A 26,366-nucleotide genomic window follows, 5' to 3' on the forward strand; every position below is an offset into this window, starting at 1 on the left:
GCGTCTGGGTGGGAGGAATCTCAGAACCCAGGCTCCGGGAAGAGTTGATGACCTCACCTTGCCCACAGCCACTTCCTGATGTCCTGTCAGGATGCCCTACACATACTCAGCCTTCAGAGGTGGTAGCCTTTGCTGGGGTCCTACTCCAAGGCCCCCCAGGTGAATGCCCCCGGTCTCAGGGACCCAAACCAGGGGCTCCAGCGGCCCACACGGCCAGCGGGAAGCAGGGAGCAGGCTGCTCCAAACTGCCGCCCGCGGGAGGCCCCGTGCAAAGGCCCGGGGGCCTCGACCCTGAGCCCCCCACGATCCTGGCCGCTCTAGATGCAGACACCCCTCTCTGCTAGCTGCTCCGAGGAGGCGGCACCACTCCTGGCGGGCTTCTGTTGGCTGTCTCTCCCCCTGACTCACGTACAGCGCTGGCTGCTTCTCTTTTCCCCGTTTTTCCGCCCTGTTTTGCTGTTGTTTTTGTTCATTAGCTGCCGCTGCTGCTGTTTGGAAACCACATGTAAGCTGAAGAGGTTTTTTTTCTGTATTTTTCTCCCTACCTTTTTTTTTTTTTTTTCCCCTAAAGCCAGAAAGTGAGCCAGGTCGTAGAACTTCCTTAGAAAAGTTCACTCGCAGTGTGGTAAGTTCAGCTGGTTTTCTTCCCTCAACGTTTCTTCTGGGGTTTTTGTTTGTTTGTTTCTTCCATCTTTTTTTCTTTTTCTTTTTCTTTTTCTTTCTTTTTCTTTTTCTTTTTCTTTTTCTTTTTCTTTCTTTCTTTCTTTCTTTTTTTTTTTTTTTTTTTTTTTTGGTGTTGGTTGTTGTTTCCTTCGGGGTGGGAGGGAGTCCAGTGCTTTCCCCCCACTCAACACACCCTTTTTCTTTTGCGAGCGTCTGCAGCTTCTCTTCTAGGGACGGGTTTGCAAAACCCGAGCGGCTCCCTCTGCAGAAGGTGCATACACAGCCGCCCAGCCCCAGGGCCCCCCCGCACTTGATCTTCTGTCCGGGGCGTTGAGGAGGAAGTACCCCACTGCCCTTGGGGCTGCACGGCTTGTGCATCTTCTGCAGCAGCTCAGGGAGAAGGCCATCGAACTGTACCATGAAATAAATTGGCTCAGAACCATAGCTCATCTTAAAAAAATAAAAAAGAAAATCCAAATTCCCCTCTGTGAACTCTGGCAGTCATGCAGGTGCAGGTCGCGAGCTGATGCTGCAACGTGGCGGCTTTTGCGTGTGCAGGAGGTGGCCGAGCTGCATGGGTTCTGGCGATGCGGTCTAGCTGGTGTGTGTGTTAGTGGCCTCTGCATGAGTTCCGCCGGCCCTTACAGCCCCTGTCAGCCTCATCCACATAGTGTAACAGGGAGAGGAGGGCAGTAGCCGTGGGGTGGAAGGAACAGCAAGTCCCTGCACTGTCCCTGTGTGCCCAGGGGCAAGACCTTAGCAAAGTCCCCAGGTTGTGATTGTGACCCAAGGGGTAAAGGTGGGCTATAGGTTCACTCTTCTTGTAGGGAAGCTGCTTGTTTCTCATGCACATCCAGCCTAGAGGGTGGTAGAGAGCAACATAGTGGCATATAGGAGACCCCGTGCTAAGAGGGGAGAGCACTGAATGAGGACACCTTCCCCATGGTACATGGTGGAAGTTCTGTGCTGTGGTCTGTAGAACAGCACAGACCCACCTCTCCTCTTTGTGCCATTTTCTCCAAGATTTGAGCATAGGGCTTAGTGTACAGGAAGTACTCCGTCTCACTCATTCACGCACTCATCAAAAACGAGCTGCTGAGTTCATGGGGCCCAGCCAGCCCTGTTAATGCCATCCAGCAGAAACCAAAATGGCAGCCAGGGAAGAGGACTCCCCTGCATGGAACCGGCCCCACTTCCCTTCCCAAATGACAGGAACCCACTGAGGCTGACTTTCCCCTTGGTTGAAGAGGAGAGTCCTTGTAAACCTATTATGTGATCCGTATCTTTATTTCATTTTTTTTTATTGTAAATGCTAAGAATTCTGGGTTGAAAGCAATCTGTCATAGCTAGAACTGAAATATTATTTCGAATTTGCTTGATGTAAACATCACAATAGCTGTAGTAGGTGGCAGTTAAAATATGAGTGAGTGTTCATCCCTTTTCTTCTTTGGTCTTCTCTCTCTATGGGCTTTCCTCATTAGAAATCAGAACTTGCAGGATGGAAGGCCTACTGGTCCCTGGTGTGTCTTTGTGACTGGCGTGTCATGACTATGTGGCTTCACACACCAAGAAGGTGCCTCAGGCTGTCAGAGGCAAGGCCTAGGGGAGTTTCTCCATCCCTGAAGCCCTATGGAGAGTGGTGGGAACCCATCCTTCCCTATTGCTTTTGAGGCCTGCATGCTGTGGGTAGAGGATGTTTAAGGATTTTGCTGATAAACCCAGAGTGTAGGCAACTTGGACCACTGGGTGCAAACTGCAGGAGAGCGGAACTCCCACAGACCCATGGAGGTTCTCATGGGCTGAGAGTGTAAGAGAGGAAGGAAGCCTGGTATCCAGACAAGATGTTCAAATATCTCCAGGCTGCTTTTCACAAGAAGTAGGTATCAGGAAAGGCAAGAATGATCTCAGTGAAACTCTGTGAAGAGCTTTTAATGATGTCTCTTCATCCCATAAGTAGTGTTGGGTCAGTGGTTCTGCAAAGTCTGTTAACAGAGCATTTGGAACAAGAAATACCAGACACCTTCCAAGCGTCTCAAGTGTGCATGTAGGACAACTTACAGAGTTGTTTTCAGGACTAGCTGAAGGAGAAAAATCTTCCAAGCTCCTGAGATTTTTAGCATCTATACGATAAAAGATCCAAACTTCAAAAAAAAGTTTATAAATTCCCTGCTGTTCTTTTTTGAAGACTCTAATGGGTGGTGCATTCCAATCTTTTGGTTCCAGTGGTGGAAATGGATCTGCATTGAGGCATCCACACTCCCTGTGCGCTCAGGGCAGCACCATATACCCACAAGATGTGGCTGTGTTTGAAAAAATGGTCTATGGTTATATAATAGTGGCAACTCTCAGGGCGCTTGAGGCTGGAACCCCAGAACTTTGTCTAAAACAGCCCAGTGTTCTAATCAAATGGAATTAACCAACTAACCAACATGTTTTGCAATCTGATAGTCATTTTCTAGATATACTACTATACATAAAGTGCTAAGTTTTTCTAAAAGAAGATCTATACGAATATATCATCTAGTACCTACTGCAAATTATAAAACTCAATGAAAGACAAGTTGAATAGCATTTCCACATTGCTGGGAAAGGTGTTTAAGAGGGCATCTATGTCATGGGACTAGTAATGGAAAAATTAAGGAGCGAAGCTAGGGAGTTTCTGGACCAAAGATGTGGGCCAGCTGCCATTTAGGACTCTTTGGTGGCAAGAGGCCTTGATCCAAGTGGTTGGATAGCTCAGTCAGCTCTTCTCTCATACCAGTTTCCTTTCTTTTCTTGGTAAAAGAGAAACCTTTGGAGAACGCAGATTGTTCTTTCTGAGTTTTAAGATGTATTATGACACGGAGGGATTATCTGTTGAAGGCCAGAGATGGCCCCTTTTACATGAGATCCTAGGGAGCAGTTTAATGTGGTTCATGGAAGCTGCTAGGGCCTTGCGAGTTTGGGCACAGAGGGGGCCTTGGAACCCCCAGTAGAGGCAGCAATGTGTGAGCTTCTCCTTCCAATGGAAATTGCATTCTGAGTCACCCAGAATTTGAATACCATGCGATTATCAGTGGACAAGTATCATGTAGTTGGGTGTCCTAGAGCCACAGGGTCCACACAAAGCCCTGCCCATTTGACAGGGAAGGCTCAGATTTTTTTTTTTTTTCTAGAAGGCTCAGATTTAAGACCAAACAGAACTGAAAGTCTATGGGTTGGTGCAACCAGCCCATGTTGTACCTTCATTCAAAACAGAAAATAGGACTCCTCCAATGGGGCCACGCCCCACAGACGGCCAGCTGGCCAAGCACAGTGCAGGCTAGATTTCGGCCCCTACTTGACCTTCAGCTGCCCTTGGGCAGTGACTGACCCACACCACTGTACATGGGGGGCCTGGTCCGAGGGAGCCCAGTCCAAGAACTCGAACCAAAGCAGCCTCACAAGGGGGAGCCCCACATGTGATTTCAGGCTATACAAACACAGCCTATCTCTCTCCTAGTCCTGTGTGCTGGGAAGCTTCCTTCCACCACAACTATAAAATGTGTAAGCCACAGCAGGAAACCTGCGGTGCATCGCGGTGGCTCACCTTTGCATCACCTTCCCCCTCCTCCTCTGATTCCTTGGTGGAGGTCCTGGTGGTACCGCGTGGTGGAGCAGGGGACTTCTCCAACTAAAGACCACTCTGTACTGCTCACTGCCCAGCAGCCTGCCATTCTCTGCCATCTGCCTGGTTTTGCTGTTGACACATGACGAGGAGGGCGTGAGGGCGGCCAGAGCTGGAAGGCTTGCCGCCCCTTTGCTCTCCCTTAGGTATGCTCCTTTCCTCAGAGCCTCTTGGGACAGGAAGGGCCCCACCGTGGCTGCCTCTGACACACAGGACCCGGGATGCGTAGGAGGAGGGTGAGGGGAAGCAAAGCGCCTTCCACCGAGGCTCAGTGGCAGCAATTTGATTGTCCCTTTCTGGGTGGTGGCCGAAGCTACCTGGTGAGAACTCCAGCCTGGGGAGGAGAGAATGTCCTCTCTCCTCGTGTACAGTTCTGTGGAAGAGGCCACAGGGGGGCCTCGAGGGAGGGGAAATGGCAGCCCAAGTGATGCTGGCAGGAGCTTCCCCTGACACCTTGGCCGAGGGGGTTGGTTGAAGCCTCAGCTGCCCTCTCAAGAGCTTCATCACCCAGAGCCTCAGGCCCTAAAGATGGGAAATGGGGTTGCTGGGGCCTGAGCGAGCACTAGAGGCCCCAGAGAAGAGCGGAGATGAGGACCGGGTATCCATCCACCTATGAGGACATGGCAGTGGAGCTTTGTCAAGGTGCTCCTTGGAATTGAAACCATGGGGCCCGAAGCCGAGGGTTGCATGGCACATTCCCAGTGGCATCTCCACAACAGGCATTTCCGTCTTGCCTGCCAAGGCTGCCAAGGAATGCAGCAGGAAAGTCAGCTGGAGACCAGGAAGCTCTGGAAGCCAGCTGTCACCCACCCTCCCTCGCCCCTCCCTCCCTCTCCCTTTCCTCCTTCTTGGCCAAAAGAAAAGCTAATGAGAGGGGGAAAGTCAGCAGCTCACCTTCCCTCCTTCCCCAGGCAGCTCTGCGGAAGAAACCCTCAGCCCCAGGCCCAGGTGCTGAAGAGGAAGTGGAAGGCTGAGGCTCCTGGCAGGTGAGGCAGTAGGCAGACCAGGAGGGGGCCACCCCAGCCCAGCAGTAGCAGCCCCTTCCCCCAGGAGGCTGTCCCCCACCAGAGTGTCATGGGGAACAGCCACCCACTCTGGTGGCATGAGTCCTCAAATACCTGGACTCAGCAGGGCCCCTGAAGGGCTTTGACCTTAGGCCAAAAAATCCTTTTGGGCCTCTAGCAAAGTACTCTTGGCTAAAAATCTTTACATACGGTTGGTTTTGACTGCAAATAGTTCTTGGGCCCCTTTGAAACCACGGGATCAGACTGTCGTTCTAGGCTCTCTCCGGCCAGAGCCCCGAGGCCCAGCAATAGTGAAACCGTGGCCTGCCTGGAGATGGAGATGGACTTCCATGGTAGAATTTGGGAAAGAAAGCATAAAATCCTACCTCTTTTGAGCAGTGAGGACTTCTGGGGCCCTGTGGAACTCCTCAGCAGCCCCCATGCAGAGTGGCTCCTGCTCTCATCCCCAGGGCTCACTCACACACTGTGACCCCTGGAGGGCAGGGGGGGAGGGGTCACCAGAAACAGGGTAAGCAACACATGCCAATCACTCCTGTCAGTTCTGCAGTCCCTGCCCTTCCAGATGGATGCCCAGCTGGGTGTGTGTTGGGATTAGGTAAGGGGTGAGGTCCGCTGGGCAGAAAGGTGGGCTCCAGAGTGGGTGCTGTGGCATCAATCGTGCATTGTGGGGCTTGGGAAAGAATGCACGGTGAGCATCTGGGGACCTCAGCATCGCTTTGCTCCTCACCTGCAACCATACTTTCTGGTTCCCTGGAGAACTCTGGGCCAGCTTGCCACTGTCCTCTCTCAGAGGTGAGCAAAAGGAGGTTACCAGAGTCTGTGCTATCCTGGTTATAGCCAGTGGTCAGTTAAGCCTCCTCTGTACCTCTCTCTCCATCTTGGCTCCAGGCAAAGCTTCAAAAAGCATATTTAATATTATAGCATTGTAGCTGAAAAATGCAAATGTAAAAATCTATTTTTTATAAACAAACTATATAATATGTAAGACAACTGAATCACCTTGGCTGCCAGGATTCAGAAAGGGAAAAGTGATCAAGTGATTCCCGATGGGAGGGGATAGGCTGGGGTCTTCCAAAACTCTGGGAAAGGGTGAGATTTCTGTGTATCAAAGAGGGTTAGGCATTTTCAGTTTGAAGAAATTTAGCCCTACATCCTGCCACTCCTCTCAGAAGGAGGAACCCCCAGCTGTTGCAGCTGATGGTTCAACCTGTCAACCCAAAGCAGCCAAAATCCTCTTCCCACGGAGTGCCCTCCCCCAAGAGAGAAAACCCAGCAGTGGCTCAGCCTCCCCACCCAGGGGGCACAAGGAGGCAAGCTCTGCAAAGCAGCTCCCGATTCCTCTCGCCAGCCCTCCCTCCCCACCACCCAGACCCTCTTTCGCCTTCCCCAGACCCCAGTGTGACGAGCAGTCAAGTGAAAATCCAACTCCTCTGAGGCAGAAAGGCACAGCTGTGTGTTTACAGCCACTGATTCAGATCCAAATCGCATACCCTGCCAGTCTCCCGCAAGGCAGGCTGGGGGCAAACTGTGTCTCTATGTTCCAGGAGGGAATCTATTTTGGGAAGTGACCTGCAGCCCTTTGCCATAACAGAGCCTTCCTCTCACTCCCACCCCCCCACCCCCCCAGTCAGGAAAGACGTGCTTCTAGAAGGAGCTTTCACTTTACCAGTGGCTGATGAGGTTGTGGGATTTCACCCTGTTCCTTGTCACTTATATAGTCAGACTTTTGGCACATGTCCCCAGGCAGCCACATGGGAATAGCCATGGGCTTCCATCTGTCTAGTGAGAAAGCAGAGGGTGAAGGTGACCGCAGGGCCGTCGGTGACATGAACAGCGGGAAGTGCAAACCGCTCAGCAGGACAGGACACCCACTTCTGCAAAGGATGGAATCTGCCTGTCTGGCCAGGGGGACAACGGGGCCGAAGAGAGAAACCCCCAAGTGTTAGTCAGGCTTTGGGATAGCAGGAACTTAGGAAGGGGACAAAGCTGCCAATGTCAAGGTCAGGGAGAAGAGCCCCAGTCTGCCTGTGTCCAGCCGGGAAAGTTAGAAGTCAGAGAGCTCGAGGTCTAAGGTCTAAAACCACGGTGGAGTTCTCCCCAAATGAGCTCTTGGTGAAAATGACTGGTGGTGGGGTCTCCCCTTTTGTATACCAGAAAGTGAGTATCTTTGGTTTGACTCAAGTATGAGAATCTCAGCATTCCGGAAGGAGGGCACGATATAAAATCTTATGTAGGGACAATCTGTGAGATGTTGCTGTGTAGCAGAATGCTAAATGGAACACTGCCTGGGGGGCTGAGAAGGCTCAGAACAGGGGGATTGTCAGTTCGACCATGTTACCTGAAGGCCAATGAGAGAAGGACACTTCGGTGGCTCCCCAGCAGATGGGAAGGCGAGGCAGGGTTGGGGAGTGTGTAACCACCCCAGCAGTGGCAGGGTCCAGCTAGCAGTGATCTTTGCACTCTCCCTAATCCCAGCCAAATCCTTTCAACCTGAGGACCACGGCCCCCAACAGGAGTGGTTCTTCTCGGTATGATATTTGGCAGGAACTTTCCACAACTCCCCTGTCAGCCTGGCTGATTTTAGAAGGATGACCTGTCATCACTACACCCCTTGCTCCAGAGAATATTTATTTGTGTCCTGCTGTTAGTGCAGTAAGGTTGAAACCAATATTTGTTCCTTCCCTTCTCCCCTTCCACCTCCACTCTCTCTGTGTTTGCCAGAACTGGGTAAAGCAAGTGTATTCATGGCATCTTAATGACTGGTAAGAGGGTGAACTCATAGATCTGTGTCAACTAGAAACTGCCTTTCTGGTAGGCCACATGGCCCTGTCCTGTCGACCTCCTTTGTGAGGACTCAGATGAAGAGAAAACACCTCAGTCATATTAACAGATCTGAAATTGCAAGGTGTTGCTCATTCGGGAGACAATGGAATTCTATTTGAAAAGTATCTCCTTCTGGTGGGATCGTAGGTCAAAAACAACTACATAAAATTTAACAACATAAAATTTATGTTAAAAAAATTCAGCCTCATAACTATAGGATGGCATTCATAGCCTTTGCTGCAATCCAAGTAAAAAAAAAAAATATCTTGGGTTGTAGCTGGCTACAAGCTTCATATAAGCAAAAGCAAGGTGCAGTTGCCTTAAAAAAAAAAAAAAAAAAAAAAAAAAAAAGCTACTTTAGGCTATAATAACCAAAGTGGAATGGCCAAAAGAGAAAAGAAAAGTGGCTCACTGTTTTCATGTTATTCTAGGCTGTGTTGAGTCTTGGTTCTGAGCACCCACAATTTGTCAGGAACTTGAACAATCTAGGGATATTCTGGAAGAGTCACTGGAGAAACCATGTCAGGGGGGATAAAGATGTCCAGCTCCTCAGGAGACTAGATAACCATCATGAGATATATTTGTATCTTCCACAGTAAGTGGACCTTTCTAGGGAGTTCCAGGCAAAGCTAGAAGAAATGGGTAGAAGATACAGGGAGGGCCGCTGTACTGGAGAATAATAGTAGCAACTTCCCAACAGTGGGATATGTCACCTGGAGGATCACTGAGCTCCCTGGAAATATTCAGAAGCTGAATGGCCAAGGGTATCACAGAGCAGACTTCTGCATTGGATTCTATCTTTTTTTTTTTTTTTTCTTAAGAGAAGGAGAAATGGAGGAGAGGGGGAGAGGGAGAGAGAGAATCTTAACTCAGTCTCCACACCCAGTGTGGCAAAGCCCCATGCAGGACTTGATCTCACGACGCTGAGATCACAACCTGAGGAGGAATCAAGAGTCACGTGTTCAACTTACTGAGCCACCTAGATGACAGCCACCCTCTATCATCTCTTTTAGCTGGAATCCTCCGATGCATTACTTATTAAATGGATCCTACTGTATTTTATTCTATGGTTTATAAATAACCCTTAAAAAAGGAGAATGGATCATATGAGGGAGTTTGCTGAGATTGGAGGAGTCAGATTAGCCTCTGCCTTTGAGGGAGAAAAAGCCAGATGATGACACAGGCAAAGCAAGGAAAACTGTCAAGGAGCGGAATTACTGCCCTTCACATGTCATCCTTGCCTTTTGTTTTTTGGGATTTTTTTTTGTTTTTTTTTTGTTTTGTTTTGTTTTGTTTTTTTAAGCCAATCGCTGCTGATGCAGCTGAGCTCTGGCAAGAGGGCTCTCTCCCCTGAATGCCTGAAAGGAGGTCAGCGAGCAGAGGACACAGGCGCCCGCTGGCACAGGGCAGCTGAGCGGCTGTAGTGCAGTCAGGCCGAGCACAGCCGGGGTGGGCATGTGCGTGGGACACCCTGGCTCTGAGTTGGAAAACGCTTGGCCTGTCCTCATTCCCATCCAGAAAGGGTGCTTTGTGGAAAGTGGAAAAGGTGAGAAAGCCAGTTGCCTCTTACCCAGTGCCAGTTGCAGATTTCAGGTGGGCAAGCTGGCACCCATACTATCTCCACGTGGCCAGGAGCAGAACACGCTCCCAGGGGCCTTAGACCAGGGAGCAACTGCCCTTCTGGGGCGCTCACCTCCTGGGCTCTGCCTTGAGGACTTATCTTCAGCCTAACTCAGGGGAAGGAAGGGCTCCATGTCACATTCTTTCCAGCTGTCCTGAAGACCAACACGATTGCAGATGACACTCGTCTTCTCTCGGGCTTCACCAGGGCTGCTTTCAACTCATCATGGGATTGTATAATTATGGTGATTACAGCTTATGGCTTTTTTTCCTCTCTTCATCTCTTGCTTTCAGATTCTTTAAGGCCTCTCATTATACATGGCGATCCCCGTGAAGTCAGCAAAGTTTTAATAAGACATTTTTTAAAGCTAAAGAAAACCCAGTTAGAGTTGATTGGTACTATGTCCCCTCAGACAGTCCTTTAAAACTCTGTCGGGCACCATTGGTGCCTGGATATGAGATGGGGAGGGAAAGGTAATGGGGATCCAGAAGGCACCCATGCTTTTTCACAGGTTGAGAATGGTTTGAGAACCATTCCATGCCATGTCCCTGGCCTTTCTCATTTGCGCTAAGAGTGGGGTGCATCTGAACCCCCACACCTAATGGGAAAAGACAGACCATCAAGCAAGGATAGCGGCCCTGGCCTTTACATCATAACAAATTAAGTTGGAAAATAGACATAAAGCAGCCAATACAAAACTCAATCCAACCTTGTAATCTGCGGCAAAAGTAGAGAGGAAATTCTGATGGATTTTCTGTCCTGGATGATACTGGAAGGTTCTGGGGCATCCATTTTTCTAACTATGTAAAGGAGCCAACCATTAGCATTTGTGACCGATCGCAACAGGGCAATCATATACTTGATGGTGGTTTCCTTGGTAATGGCACAGCTCCAGAGCCCGTCATTTGCTAGCTCTCAATAACAGCTTTTCCTAAATTGTTTCTAGATCTGTAGGATATTATGGGAAGGATCACCAGGAAGGAGTGCAGGTGGGGTGGCCACTGGAACCCCCGACCTGCGCTTCAGTGGCTTTCCACGGGTTTAGTTTCAGGGGCCTCTTCTTCTCCACACTCCCTGGGACCACATGAATAACCACAGTGAGGTATATGGTGCCCCTGCGGGACCCGCCTTGGAGAGACTCCTTGGGGCTGACTGCCCAGAGCTGTCCAGACTACTTCTTACCCTGGCCGTAGCCAGGAGGTCACACCTGGAGTGTACCTGAGCAGCACCCATCACCCAGAGCCAGCTGTTGTTGAAACCTGGCACAACATTTCCAACTGCATTCTCGTCCCCCACTGAAGACTGACCTGCTCACTTTGCCCCAAGAACAGTGCCCCTTTGGTGGCCACCAGAGAGCATGGAAGCGTTGGGTTAAAGATGGACAGCCCTGGCTGACACCTGTCCAGCCACCTGGGACTGGCACAAGACCCCAGGGGAGCCGCTCACCTGGCCAATGGTTAGAGCACAGCCCCAGCCTGCTGCACAGGGGGATACTGGCACCAAACGAGGACAGAATAGTAGTCACTGCCATTTCTGGGGGGCTCGCAGTGTTATAGTATGGGTGTCTGCACCATACTGGGCTTGGCCAGCGAGGGACTTTGTTTCCATTTCAGTGCTACCACTTAGCAGCCTCTCTGAGCCTCAGTTTTCTCATCCGTGAAAGGGAGATAAGAGTGACAATTAAGTGGGGAACAAATACACCGGGTGCTTAGCAGAGTGTTTGCAGTACGTGTGCTCAAGTGGAACTCTTTGTATTATTATTTTCATTATTACGCTGTTTTGCCCCCCGCCCCCCGCCCCCGTGCTTAGCTTGTATTACCTTACTTAATTTCCAACAATATTCTCTGCAGTAGGTATCCTGTATTTTGCAATCGGGGCTGGGGACGTGCATATCCCATGTATGACAGTGGTGTGCAAGGCACATCTAATTATGACAGTGACCGCTTGTCGAACGACTTGCTATACGGTAGCTATTATTATTGGCTCACTTTTAAAGTCCAGAGCTAATTTCTCTGCTTTCCTTCGGAATGGAGGGACCGAGGTGACTGGCAGGCCAGTTTCTACCCTGCGGTCAGTTACGTGGGGCCCCTAAGCACTTCCCAGGCCATGAGAGCTGTGTGGTGCTGGGGGTGGGGAGAACCACTTAGAGAATGTTGCATCCACTGTCAGGATCTGGCATTTGCCACCGCCGCCCCTCTCCCACCCACCCATCGAGGTGCACAACCCTGAGACACCTCCTGCTTCCAGATACGGATCAGGAGTAGTTGTCTCCATGGTAAGAGCGTGAAATGCAGTCCTCCAGCTGTAGCACTCTGCACAACAGAAGCCTCATTCCCAGAAACCCTCACCTCTCAGCTGTCTGCCTGCCTGGAGCCACCCTGAGCAATACAACCTCAGCGAGTCTGGTTGCTCCATCTGCCAGATAAACAAAGGCTTGTATTTTTTTAGCCACACACTACAAAGTGGGGTTGTTGGAGGAGTCAGAAGCAAGTGGCAGGGGATGCTTTGAAATCCCTCCTAAACCAGATCCCTGGGGTACATGCTTTTCCACTGCTTGTAGTATTGACAGAAACAGAAGCAGAGAGGCCATTTCCACTGACACGAATGGCTTCTTCCGGGGGGAGAATTTGGGTTTTATATCTGTATCTTAAAGTAAATGCTTTAAGTTTGCAGTGTTTGTCAAAGATTGGCATCGTAGGAGCCTGATATAAAGCTCTGCGGCCAATCACATAATTGCTTATGCAGCTTGCATGAGATGCTTCTGTAAGTGCCTATGGTGTAAACATGCACATGAATATGTGTACACGGCTGTAGCACACAGGTGCATGTATTGCCTGCCTGACCTATGCCTCTGTGTTCAGTGTGTGACTTGTGAGTAACATACGCTGCAGACTCGCATGTGCCTCTGCGCATGCATTGCATGCCCGCTGCAGCTGTGTGCATGTCTGGGTAGGGGCACCCCGAAAGCCACAGGTATTCATGGTTTCAGCTGGATAAGTTATTCTTCACTTCCCTTCTTAAAAACACAATTGCCTAGTGCTGCTGGCGCAGAGTCAGAATGGCCGCTGCATTTCACCCCCGAGGTGGCTTCCTTCCAGCAGTGGGTGAGTGATCCCCGCGTCCGCACTCTCTAACCTTTTTTGGGATCCTTCTGCACAGAAGGTGCTCCAAAATCTGGAAGAGATGATCTGTTTGTCCGTGGCCTTGTCTCTGCCTACCTCCCTTGTTCCCACACCCTTGTTCCAGGAACAGTCAGCAGCACCTAGTTTTTGGTGTCCCCATTTTTTTCTGCCCATTTTTTGCACCTGTAGTTTTTTTCTTCCTAAGGGCCAATGAGCCAGGGGTCCAGAAATGATGCTAAGCTATAAGTCCCTTGTCTCAGAGGCAGTGTGCAAATAATGTCTTTAGGTGCTGATCGCTTCTCCTAAACCCCTAGCAGAACAAGACAGAAATGTTCACTACCTTTGATGGTGCTTTTAAATCCAACAGCAGCATCCTTGCACTTACAGAGTCCACAACCCTTCCCCTGTGGCCCAGGGCCAAGTCCCCCAGGAACATTTCTACCTACTAGACCATCAGGAGAGAAGAAGGTTGGGCAAGCACCTATCCACTGTCCCATGGGCACCAAAAGCATTGCAGCAACATATAAAAAGGGTCTGTAGGGAAGAAGGTTCCCAGTGGATGGGAGTTCCACCGACCTGAGTTTCTATCTAGAGATCCCTGAAAATGCTGTTTGACCCATCCCCTAATGTACTTTTTCAGGTTGGAAATACATGTGTGATAAATGCCTACTGAAGCGCATTCCTGGTGGTAGGGAAGAAAGAGAAATAAGCCGGCCTTCCTTGCATTTGTGTCCAGATGGACATGGACATTCATGGAAGGATTATGCTTTTGGGCGGTGGGGGGCAGTCCTCATGTTGACTGCCTGTGCCTTCTAGACTCTGCTTTGGCAGCCGGCTTAACCACAGACCCCAACCTATAGATGAGTTTTGGCTGAACTTGTTCATAGGAGGTGAGAGGTGCCCTTGGGAAGGAGATTTAGAGTCCCCGTGGTTCTGCAGGAGAGTCACACGTTGCCAAGCAAATGATTCCACCTGCTGTCTCTTCCACTAAACTTCAGTGGCACTCTCCCCTGGAGCCATGGTCAAGGGTCACTTGCACATCCTACTTGGAAAAAAGTATCACATTGTTGCTAGTAGCAACACAGCCATGTCCCTGTTTCCTGGAGTCTCTTGACCTTTGCCTAATTTGGAGTGAACCGGAGCTAAGATCCTAAAGCATATCTGGGGAGGAGACGGAGGAACAGGGGAAGAGGAAGGCATTGCATGGGCTACAGGAAGGCATACTACTGAGGGGCCTTGCAAGCGGAATGCCCACCTCCACTCCACTCCTGAATCCACCAAGAACTTCCCTGTAAGCTGAGTATACAAAGAGCACCAGGGTTGTTCAGTCAGAACCAGAGGAAGGAGAGATGGAGATCTGATATGAAAAGGGGGACATTTCTCCCTGCACAGAAAGAACACAGGCAAGGTGGCAAGGCACAGCTTGGAAAGGAAGCTGGGGAATCTGCGCCTGGGCATTGTGCCACCAGCTTAGGGCACAGATGCTATCCCCTTGTCACTCTTGGCATAGCTGCCTGGTTCCGGATTTGTCCCTGCGTAGCTGGGGGACCACGGAGGAAGCTCTCCTACCACCCGCCAAAATTAACAAGAGAGGCTGGCCTTTGCAAAGAGCCCCATATGTGATGAGCATGATGGAGGGCAGGAGGCAGGAGGCAGAAATGCCACCCACCGAGGGCTCCCCCAGCCTGGCTAGGACACTGGATTTAGGCACTTGGTTCTAATTGGAATTGGTTCCAATTAGAGTAAGACAGCTCCACCTGCCCCTCCTTAGAAAGGTAAACATTACACCTGCTTCCCTCCTGCCTGGGACAGTTGCTATGGAGACCCTAGAGGCATCAGCACCAATAATATGTGAGCACAAACAGAAGTGCTAGCTTCACCTGGTCTGTCCAGCAGGTGCACTTTAAAGCCATGCACGCCAGGCTTTGGAGACAGGGGCCCCAGCTCAGTGCAATAGCCAGTCTCACTTTGCCGGGCTAGGCCAGCCAAAAGATGACACCTTCCCTCTCAGGAGTCCCAAATATGATGAGGGGAAGGACCCCAGACAGAGCAGAAATGCTTGCAGTGGTATCTGGCATGTCCAGGAGTGGAAGCTTCTTTCTCAGTGAGGTTGAGGAGATCTCCTTGGGCTGCCCAAAAAGATTGCCCAGTGTGGATTGGCATGGAGGCGTCGTTAGTCTCTGAGCGTCTCCATCTGCCTCCTTCCTTGAGCGTGATGGCCACATACAAAGTAGAAAGCTTATGGAGGCCGACCCACTTAGCTCTGCCACTGACTAGCTGTATGCTCTCGGCCCAGGGACTCAAGCTCTATTTGAGCCTGTTTCTTCATCTATCCTGACACCATATATCATAAGACTTTAACCTAAGATATCGTAAGACTTTAAAGTAATGCAGAACTGGCAAGGATGGTGTGGACATTAACACCAGTGTCTGTAAAATGCCTGGTGTGTTTGACACACAATAGTTGTTCAATGTTCTATTGTCAGGTAGCTGTTAGTAACTGTCCTCAGTAGTTAACCCCGACCCCTGGTAATGGGACCATTCCCACCCCGTCACCATCAAGGTCCATGCTAACTGAAGAGGAAGGCACTTGAGACGGGAGAGTTCCTGGGATATTGACACCACCCCATTGGGCAGGAATAAGAAATTCAAAGAGAAAGTCCTTGGGAGATCACAGCATAGATTGGTCCTTTCACATTTAGTACCTTTCACATTTAGGAGCACTGGCAATTCACCTTTTCTAAGTTAAAGGAAAAAATTAAGACGAAAAAGCACTGGTAGCTGCCATTATAGGCCAGAGTAAGGTTTCTGAAACTGCTAATGGCCCCAGTGATATTTTATGGGAATTGTTTTCAGATGATATAACTACTGGTAGATCCCATAGACCCACCATTTTACACTGCAAAATCTGGTTGGTTTTTTACTGCTGTACCTAAAATAGTGAGCTGTTTCCAAAAAATCCATTATTTTTATTGTGATCATATTCCTTATTTTTTGACAGGTTTAAATGCATATGAGTGAAATTAATTCTTTAGCCAGTGAACTTTTTTTATTATAATTCAATTTTCACCTATTTCTGGGTTTTTTTATTTGAGCGTTGTTTTATGTTTGTGGTATCTTCTTTTTAAAAGTCAAATAGAATATTTTAAAGCCAAATAAAATGCCCTTCAGCTCCTGAGAGAGATCAGAAAGCTTTGCAAGGACCCAAGTGTAATGTAGACCCCAGGAATGGATCTTGCCACAGGCTCTGGCCCCCAACTACTGCAGAGTGAGAAGCCTAAAGCATGCTTCCTCCTCCCTGTGGGGCTCCAGCCTGGCCCTACTGTGGATTAGCAGTGTGTGATCTTTGGCTAGTCCCAAGACCGGGTTTTCCCCTTTCATGTGCTCCACTTGGCCATGAAGTTCAGCAGAGGCTGAGTTGATGAGAAATGGAGACTTGAGAAGTTTTTTGAAACTCATCTGTATTAAGTATGGATTTACCTGCCTTTCTCTGCCAGATTCTAAAACCCGTGAACTACCCCAAGCAAGTGGCACTCTTTCCCCAGAATGAAACATCACTGAGAAAGGAGGTGTCACAGAATCCCTTATACGCCTGTTTGAAATCATCCCTTTGGCTTTGCTCAGTGGAGAGGGGGTGCCGGGGGCACCAACCTCCAGGGAAGTCACCCAATGAAGTCAGGCAGGTTCTTGACTTCTCCCCTCCTGCCAAACCCAAGCCAGGACCCTTACCTTCCCACCTGGTTCTTAGGCTCCTGATTGCTCTCCTCAGCAAGCCCTCCTCCCCAGGCCCGTGATTTCATGCACACTCATCATTTATGAGCCCAAGCATCATCTACTCATGGGTGACCTTCAGTCTCCTTGAAGAGGACAGCTTATCCCGGGAGCCTCCCACTTCTTGCCTACTGAGGTCATTTGGTGAGCCCTATTCAGCAAAACACAATTTTCATTAGCCAGGATGAAAAATGCCTGTATCACAACGAGATGATCAGTTTGGATCAATGCACTAGGAACAGTGTTCCATACAGGTTCTATTGCAAGTTCTAGTTCCTCTTGCTGAAGAATCCGGTTTCTCCTACACTGGAGTAGATAAAGCACTGGATTAAGCCCAAAGGCAAAGTCATAGGGCCAGCAACTGAAAAAAGAGGAAGGAGTGGGAAATTTCAAAGCAGAGATGCAATGGCTGGATTTTTTTTCCCTAATCTCTTTTTTTGTCTTGGGTTATAATTACATATAGCAAAATGAACAGATCTGAAATGTGTGGTTCAGTGAATTTAACAAATGTTTTGTACCGGTGTCACCTATGCCCCATGACCCTGGAAGGTTCCCCCATGCCCCTTTCTACACAATGCCATCCTTCTCCTCCAGAGGCAACCACAGTTGATTTCTATCCCCGTAGTAACATGGATTTAGACTTGGCAGACTTGAGATTTGTAACTTTGGTCTTAGGTCATCTGGGCAAATCAGCTTGAGAGTCTCAGCAGCAGCTCAGATGTCTTTACTCCCTTAGCATTGAGAAGGGTCCTGCCTGAGTCCCTAGCGCTTGGCTCTGCTGCCCCCAGTATGCCACCTAACCCTCAGGGTTACTGTCTGAGCCACAGCCCTCCTCCCAGCCAAAGAGTTTAGCATCAGTGTCCCAGGTAAGTAAGCAGTGAAAGCTCCTGGTAACCCGGACCGTGCATGCTTTGTTGATTAATATCTGGAAGTGCAATGCACAGAGCCACAGCATGTCAAGCAGCATGTTGATTTTTCTTCAAGCACTGCACAAAAGGGAGCCGTTCCTTTTGTGCATTTCCTTTTAGAAACAAAGGATTCCATGACCACCTTCTTCCAGGCTTCTAGCCATCAAGATGGCCACAGAGCTAAAATGATTAGTCAGGGTGGAGGGTGGATGTTTGTGAACCCAGTCCATGAAATTGAAGGATCCTAATTCTATTGGATTAACTTTGCCAAATGTCTCAAAGGTGAAAAGCACATTGTCTGTATGCAAAGCTTCGGGTGACTCTGGAATGTACCTTCTGCAGTTCAGTTCTTAATCACTGTATATTTTTTCACTTGGACAAAGGCTGCCTGCTAATAGCATTTTCAACCACCTTCAGCTGCTTCGCTCGGCTACGCCAAGGCCTCAGGCTGAGCTGGCTGCAGTTTCCTGGCACCATGGTCCGTTCCCAACTGACCAGCACTGGGGAACATCACACATTCACACCCTGAAAAAATGGCTTCCCTTGTCACTATGCAAGATGCCAGGTGGAAGTAGAACTACCACTCCCCTTCCTGAGTGTTTCCTACAGAATCATCCAATTAGAGGCGGGGAAGGGGGTGAAGAAGAGGGAGAGAGGAGCCTGAGAGGGTGCAGGGCAGGAGCGCTCTTCACTCTGGACAGGGCAGGTAGCTCAGGGGCTCCCAGCAAGCCCCTAGCAGCATGGACCTTGGGGCAGCTCATTTCTGAACACAGGTAGTCTCTGCTGTCAGATTTCACTTTGATCCCTGAAAATTACAGGAGCCTCAGCTCTTCAGAAGAGAGGCAGCTGCTGAGCTGGTGTGATTGCAGGATTTCTTCCCCAAAGCCCGAGGCCAGGCATCTAGCCATGCCTGCGTCCTGCATGAATAACCACCTGCCAGCCCCACCCAGGAGGTTACTGAGTAGCGGCCAGATTGCAGTTGGACCGAGCTGCCCCCTGAGCCGACCCTAAACCTCACGACCTCCTTTAGCAGCAGAACTGGCATTTGAAAAATGTATGTGTGCAGGGCCGGGGGGAGGGAAGGGAGACAATAATGCCAAGGAACACCACCTGGATTGCTGAGAGGCTGGGAACAATCTCAGGGCAAGTTCCCCAGGCTGGCCTCTGAAGTCCTGAGAAATGGAAGCAGCTGGGGGGAAGGGGAGGAGAAGGCATTGACGGCTGGCCACAGGTCCTTGGAGTCAGAGCTGTGAGGCTGAGCTCCAGGACTCAAGCAGGAAGAGATTAATTAGTGCCTCCAAGCCTAGCCCAGCCCCTTCTACAGAACAGGGAGGGGCGGAGGGTAGGGGACCTCAGGGCCAAAGGCACCTAAAACAGACAGTCCCATAATAATCCAGATACAGAATCTCCAACCTCCCTCAACGTACAACCCCCTCTCCAGCCAAAATGACCTCACTAATGAGGAAGAAGCTATAATGAGGGTTTAGATGCCTGGTAAACCTCACCTTCTTTGTTTCTGGGCTCTTAACATACACACTAGCAATAGACTTATTCAGGAGCTTTAGTGATTTTTTTTTTTCACATCCACCAGCTAAATCAGAGCCCGAATACCACGTATGGCAAAGCCAAACATCATATTTGGTGACATAACATGTAATTTGTTGCCCTGGTGGAAAAGGGACAGAAGGAGGGGGGAGGAGCCAGTATTTGGTGTGTGGCTACTGCAGCAATAACGGACACCAAGAGGCAAGCAGAATCCGTCCGTGCCCTTCAAACAAGCAGGGATGGTCATGGGTAAAGGGGCTGGCGGGATGGGGGGAGGGTTAGAACCCTCGGACCAGGAGGCCCCAGCCTCATCAGCTCCACATTTCCCCAGAGGGGACCTCACACACATACCCGCGCTTCCTGCCTTCAGGCCTGCATCAAGAAGGCACAATCCCAGATGAACCAACAGGATGACAAATGCCTCGAGCTCCATCTAAGAAAGGGCAGTCAAGGAGAGTAGCAGCCATGTGTGTGTCTTAGAATCCAGGGCTGGAGAAAGTCCCTGAAGGTCAGCCTCTGCCAGCTGCGAGCTCTCGTCCTGCCTAACCCGCTCTCCACAGAGAAGTAGCCAGCCACCTTGCCTTTAGTGATCTTGCAAAGACTGGCACTGTAACCCTCTAGGATTAAAAAAATACCAATCTGATTAAAAAAATCCTTACCCTGGTATAAATGTATCCTGCTGCAGGCTAAGTTTAGTGTATGTGAAGATTCAGATAAGGTTGCTGATGAGGAGATTCTGTGTGTGTATGTGTGGGGGGGCTTAAAACAGGGGAGAAAAAAAATGAAGTTTTGTCTCACTAGGGAAAAGGAAGAGTGAAAGAAAAGGAGAAAAAGAGCAAGGGGATGTAGATGCAGACTTTCCAACAGCTCCCGAGGGCAGATCCATTTCTGGACAAGCTCCCATGCATGCCACTGGAATTCTCAAAGTCAATCTGGCATGTCCCTCTATGGAGAGCTAAGCCAGATGACACGTTGTCTTGCATCCAGCAAACTCACAGCCCTTGCTCATTTATTAGATATACCCATTATCCATCAATTCATCAATCAGTAGGTTTATTGAGTACTCTACCAGGCTTCACAAACCTGATCAATTTTTTTTAATTACATCCAGCTTGCACACAGCCAAGCCCAGTAAACAAGATGAGCCCTGACACCCCCACTTGGAAATGGACATGAGGAGCTGCTGGCCCTTGCAGTCTCTCACTACCAAACACCACAGCCCATGCTGATGAGGACCACGTGCTCCCCTTTGCAGATGGCGATGGTGTTGCTGACCCGCTGTCAATAATAGCATGGGTTTCGAGTATTTTCTCAGACCCCGTGATCAATCTGCTTGGGTCCAGCCACACTCTCCTCTAGACCCCTGTCTGATGCTCGGGATTTCTGAGGAGGGTGAGCAAGGAATGGGCCCAGGCTGAGTCAAGGGAAATAAGCAGAATAACTGAGACTCGCTCATCCCCCTCCACCAGCCTCCTGGTGCTCAATCCCGCATCCGAGGCTCCTCGGCCACCTATTCCTTGGCACAGGAGTCACTGGCCTCTCTCACGATCTCAGTGCCTCACGCACCAGGCCTCACGGTCCAGTTTAATGTTTTCATTTTCAAGAACTGCTACGTGGGCGGCAAGCGAAGGGTTTGTAGGTAGCCTGAAGTGGAGTCCTCAAACACAGGCCCCCAGGGAGCCAGGAACATAGGACCTGGCAGGAGTGTGCTGCTCTGGGTCTTGCAGTGGCACCTGTTCACCAGCCCAGGATCCTGTCATCAAGAGTTCCCAAAATTTGTGTTTCTCTCCCGGGAAGGGCTCAGTCCTGCCTTTCAGCCAGGATCCTGGGTCTTCTGCATGCGCCTGCATTCCCCCATCTCCTGCATTCCTAAGACTAGCTCATTCATTAGCTTCTAGCCACCCGGATCCTTAACCATCACCTGTGTGGGTCAACCCCCCACTTCCCCATCTTACGACTCCCCAGTCCAGCTTTATTCCAGCGAGGAAGAACTGCTACAGGGGCGGCAAGTGAAGGGCTTATAGATGTGCCGATGTGGAGTCCTCAAACACCCTGGAATAAAATCCTTCCTCGCTGGAATAAAATCCAGGCCAGGGGCAGCCCACAAGCACTCAGAGGCCCTCTACCTACGAGTGGCAGCAATGCCTGGTTTGGGGTAAGTACAGTTCCCACACACATCCCGCCTGGAAAGAGAAGAGTGCCAGCAGCACACCTCCACTCCCGCCTGGCCCGGAGTCGAGGGTCCCCGGACCCGAGGTCGCCAGGGTCACTTAGCTCAGCCGTTTGGCCTCCGTGGCTCGGGCGGCAAGGAGGAATTCGCGCGTCTGGCTGTCTGTCTGTCCCTGTCTGTGTGTGCGGGTGCGCGTGCGCCTGTGCGTGCCAACCCTGTCGCCTGTCTCTGCAGGGAAAGTCGCTGGCGGGCAAGCGCCTCACCGGCCTGATGCAGTCCTCCTGACGGTGCCCACCGCAGGGCCCGGGCCCGACGACCCCGCGGGCAGGCGGCGGCGCTCCACCTCCGCGGACAGAGGCTCCCTGCGGGGAGACCTGGTCACTGTGAAAGAGAAGGAGTGAGGGCGCTGGCGGGCGGCCCAGGGGAGCCCCGGTGGGTGACCGGGGACGCCGCCGTGCCAAGTCCGCAGAGCCCGGGGTCGGCCCCCGCAGAGGCCCCTGTTTACAACCCTCTCGTCCTTGTATAGTTGTGCGCCGACACCCCGTTCTCTAGGAGGTCCTGGGCCCTGACTCGCCCGGGCCGGCGCCCCGTGGGGCTCCCGTCGTGACTGTCACTCCAGATTACAATCTTCCCCCCCTGGCTGGGGGATCAGGCCTCCCTGCAAACGCCAGAGGGGCCGGCTGGCCCTGAGCACATCCAGTATTACGCCCGCCTCCCCCCCGGCTCCGGTGCACCCGCGGCACCCCCGTAGTGACAGCCACTGTGTCCCGACCGCCCCCTCCCCTCCCCACGTCTGTGTAAGCCCTCCCCGCCAATGCCACGTGTCCCCGGTGCGGCCACAGTGCTGAGCAACCTCGCCGATCGCTTCCCCACCAGCTCCTTCAGGCCCCGAGGCCAGCCTTCCGAGAGGTCCCCGCCGGCCTGGGGCTGCCCGCCGCACCTGTCACATGCCTCAAGGCCCCACACCAGAGGAAGCACCGAGTGGACGAAAGAGCTTGTGGCTCGGCAGGCTGTGGAGGTTCTGACCACCTTTTAAACCATTTATCATTTCCCCATTTATTCTGGTTTTGCCCCTTCTCCTTGGTTTGTTCCCCTGTGTTTTACTCAAAATAAACATGGCCATGAACTCAGGGCCACTGGGGTCCTCCCCTCTGGCAGCCCCCCCGCCCCGGGGTGCGGGGAGGTGGCTGGGTCACTCGGCTGGCAGCCCCAACGACATGGTGGCGTCCTGACAGGCACGACCGGGCCCCTGCCCGGCCAGGTCTCCGCTGGGGCTGAAGTTGGGACTGAAGCTGCCACAGAGGGCCTAGGCCAGGGCCAAATGGTTCTCCGACAGCCCGGCGAAGGCGCCGCTAAGCAAAGTTGGTCCTCAAGGAAAAAGCAGACACAAAGCAAAACCTGCAAGAACCTGCAAAAAATCCACTTGTACTCCCTTCATGTGTATGTCAAAATGACTATCTGCCAACTGGCCGTGAGGTAATATATGTAAAGCACCGAGTCAGGTGCCTGGCGCGTAGTAGGTGCTCAGCAAACGGTAGCTATTACTCTCCTCATTGTCACTGTCACCATTGTGATGCCTGTGAGCCCTCGGACGAAGTGGTATGAAGCCACACGTGGTTGAATTCAGACGCTCACGCCACCTGCTAGAACTAGCCTCCTTTGATCTGTTTTTGTCCATAGGTAAAAATTTTCCTGGGGGAGTATATAAATAGCAAACACAGAAGCAAAAAAAAAAAAAAAAAAAAGTGATCACTGGTATTTCTTTACTCACGTAGGCAGATTCACCAGCTGGTGACCAAAGGCTCATAAGCTTATTCGCAGACCTTGCCTCCTGGGTGCTTCCATGACCATCTCTGCAGCCCCATGTCTGTGCTGTCGTGTGTCCGTTCCACAGAGCCCTGTCCCCAGGGCACCAGCCTTCCATCCCTCCCAGCAGGGCCACTCTGGGCAGTGGGAGACTTGGCTCCAGTTGTACCCTTGTGGGTTCTTGACTACTATGCCTCAGTCTCCCCCACTGGCAGTCGTTGCTCTCTCTGCCAAGTACACTAGACAGTAGAGAGATGACATGTGTTAGGTCCTCAGGTTGCCTTCAGCAGCGGCAATAGACACCCGGATTCTCGTCAGGCACTCCCACACCCTGGTTCCACAAAACCTCCGCACAGGTCCTGGCCCTCGTAGATACTCGGTAACTACTTGATGAGTAAATGAATGCAAGGAAGCCCTATCCCATGTTATGGGGTCTCTGGACTCCTCTCTTTGTTCCACCCTTTTTTATCTCCTTGCCTTTCACACAGGGCTCCTTTTCCAGAACCAAAATGCAGTCCAAGTATTTCTGCACCCAACATTGCCCCAAAGAAGCTCCTCCCGGTCAAGGGTCCCCAAGATGTTGTTGACATCGAGGCAGTAGGTATGTGGACAAAGGACATTCTAGCACAGCAGGTGCCTCTGTGCCCTCAGTTACCCAGGGCAAAGTCCTGGCTGCCTCCTGCCCTTCCGCATGGGCTGCAGACAGGGCAGGGTTGGCTTCCCTAGTACTCCTGGCCTCTGTTTCTGAGCGATGGTGGCCAAGACTTGGCCAACCCTGGAGGGCCCCAGAGAGCCACCCCCCCAGAGCCAGGTGGACTGTACCCCTGAGACAGCGCAGGCTGAAGGTATCTAAATACCCCTGGGGACATCCAGAGGGAAGGCATGCCAGAAGGCTCAAAAGAGGAAAGGGTGCTCCGGATGCATTCAGACACAGAGCAATAAATCCCATCACCCCACCTCCCAACCAGGCATGCTCAGTTCTGTGGCCACCATGTGCTCCCCAGTAGATCAAGCCAAGCAACATGGGGAGTGGGAGGTGGGGTTGCTCTGCCCAGTTGGTCAGTCCTAGGTCAGTCTACTGTGCAGACCTTAGATTGCAAGCACACTTGGAAAATACGGTCTTGGCCAGTTCCCCATTGGCCTGGTCTACACAGCCAAAACTTCAAACCAGATTAGACTTTGGAAAGCAGTTCTATAGCAAAGCAGTTTCCCCTCCCTCCAGAAGCTTCCTTAGCTCCCTTGACTGGGCACAGTCTCTGGACCTGGGATTCTTCCCATTCAGAGCTCCTGGGACAAATATCACATTGGCAGCCCCACAGCCAAAGCTTCAGGGGAGCCACAGAAGCAACCATCGAGCCAGCAAGTCAGATGCACAGACATCAGGCATTGGACATCAGACTGAGATCACCTCCGCCTCAAGGGAAGAAAAAAACTGGGGGCTGGGCCCGTGTAAGTGCCCAGCAACAGCCAGAGGGCTCAGTCCAAGCAGCAGGAACTCTCTCGCTGGGGAGAGGGCTTCTTCCCTTCCAGAAAGTGACGCTGTCAGGTGTGGCTGAACCCCAGGAACAAGGTGGGGCCCGGCCCCCGGGGGCAGTCAGCTGAGCTGTGCTACTGGCCCCACCAAGGCCGAGGGGTCAGGCACAGGCCAGCACCCCAGAGTTGTTGCGTAGACCTGTGAACACGTGGGGACATGCTCCAGGGGCGCTTTTCCTGGCAGGATCGCTGGGGTGTTCAAACTACCTCACCAACGGGACCCTGAACCGGGAGCCTGCCGCCCATCTGGCCTTTTTGCTATTGCTGGAAGTTGATGTTTCTCCTAAAACGCACCCTTCCCATTGTGCTCCAAATGCATGGGCTTCAGAAGCCACCACTAAGAAGCCTTGCGCCACGCTGGAAAGGCTAGGGGGCTGTTGGTCTTTGGGCCTTGCGGAGAATGTTGGAGGGAGGTGCTCCAAGAAGGGAGCTGGAAAGCCCTGAGGCTGGGGGAAGATCATGGGCCACCAGCCTCCAGGGGGTCTGGCCAGGCCGAGTATGGAGCGAGGGCCGTAGGAGGCATAGTTGACTAGTGGTCAAATGAACTCACCCCGGGACCCTCTGAAAAGAGTTCTGTGCTATTGTCACAATGGCAAGGGCAAATGCCAGCAGCCTACTCATTAGTACCACCCAGTGATAAGGCCTCCCCTGGGCGCGACCCAGGGGCCATCAAGTAGCAAAGTAGCAAATGTAGCAATAAGGGGCTCGAGGCCTTAAGGGACAGGGTCCAAATGATCCAGTCTTGGCCCTCTCCCCAGTCCCAAGGAGGGCTCAGAGCCAGCTGCTGCCAGCTGTCCGGGGAGGGCTCCTGGTCTATATACTATGCCCACTCACAGCATGATCACGGACACGTCGGAACGGCCTTCTCATAGTGCATGGGGTTCTCATTAGTTTATTTTTCTGGAATTTGGGGTTCGGACCCCAGAACCAAACATGCTGGTACCGTCTAAAAATAAATGACTTTAACCCACTATAATCCAACTAACTCTGTGTGGCTACTTGGTTTGGGGGTTTATTGGGCAGGATTGGCCTCTAGAAAAAAAAAATGTACTACCTCTCTTCCTTCTCTGCTCCCCACCCAGCCCCATTATCACACACACACACACACACACACACACACACACACACACACATACACACACACACACAGTCTGTTTCCCACCCCCCCCTCACTCCCTAGCAGAAAAGCTCTGGGAAGTCAGATCTCTGGGGTGGGGGACATCCTGGTAGGGTGGAACAATGGTGTCACCAGAAGGCTAGAGCCCCTGATTCTCCCAAGTTCTCCCTGGCTGCTTGGCCTCTATGCCCCCTTGTTTGTGCTCAGCCACAAAACCCGGTGGCCTGATGAATGCCAGCAGTGTCCAGACTGCACTCCGCTGCCCTTAAATAAAGTCCCAAGATTGAAGTCTGCTGCATACAGATGGTGCTCCTCACAGGGAGCCTCGGTTTCCTGAGCGACAGACAATCCCACCTCCCACTAACACTGAAGCAGCGGGGCTCTGAATGCCTGGAAGTCAGGTTGACGAGAGGAGGACAAGAATGAGGTAAAAAGGAGCCACACAGTGCTGCAATCCTCTCTATTAAAAATAAGGCAGGTACCTAGCAGCTTGCTTCAGTGGCAGAAACTTCACTTCTGGAAGTAGCAGTGATCTGAGAGGCATGGGAATGGGTTTTTGGGCACCTGTGCATGGGAACAAGCCTGTCTCCCACTCCCTGGGCTACCTCCCAGAGCC

The 26,366-nt window shown here is 51.4% G+C and overlaps 1 protein-coding gene across 21 annotated transcripts in view; it reads left to right on the forward strand.

Moving 5' to 3' along the window:
* RGS6 (regulator of G protein signaling 6) overlaps positions 1–25,614 on the forward strand; it is a 570,894-nt gene extending 545,280 nt beyond the window's left edge. For 11 of the 21 annotated variants that reach the window (XM_072839235.1, XM_072839241.1, XM_072839234.1 and 8 more), the window contains 3 exons: positions 572–625; positions 12,816–12,882; positions 21,529–25,614. In XM_072839235.1, the coding sequence (XP_072695336.1) occupies positions 572–625; positions 12,816–12,882; positions 21,529–21,695 (288 nt within the window). In that variant the 3' untranslated portion in view covers positions 21,696–25,614. Of the gene's footprint in view, positions 1–571; positions 626–5,220; positions 5,296–12,815; positions 12,883–19,455; positions 21,498–21,528 lie in introns of those variants that run through there. The other 10 variants (XM_072839250.1, XM_072839251.1, XR_012036887.1 and 7 more) reach the window with 9 other exon arrangements.
* The last annotated feature ends 752 nt before the right edge of the window (positions 25,615–26,366 follow it).

The sequence above is a fragment of the Canis lupus genome, chromosome 9 (genome assembly GCF_048164855.1).
Source record: "Canis lupus baileyi chromosome 9, mCanLup2.hap1, whole genome shotgun sequence".
Classification (NCBI taxonomy): domain Eukaryota; kingdom Metazoa; phylum Chordata; class Mammalia; order Carnivora; family Canidae; genus Canis; species Canis lupus.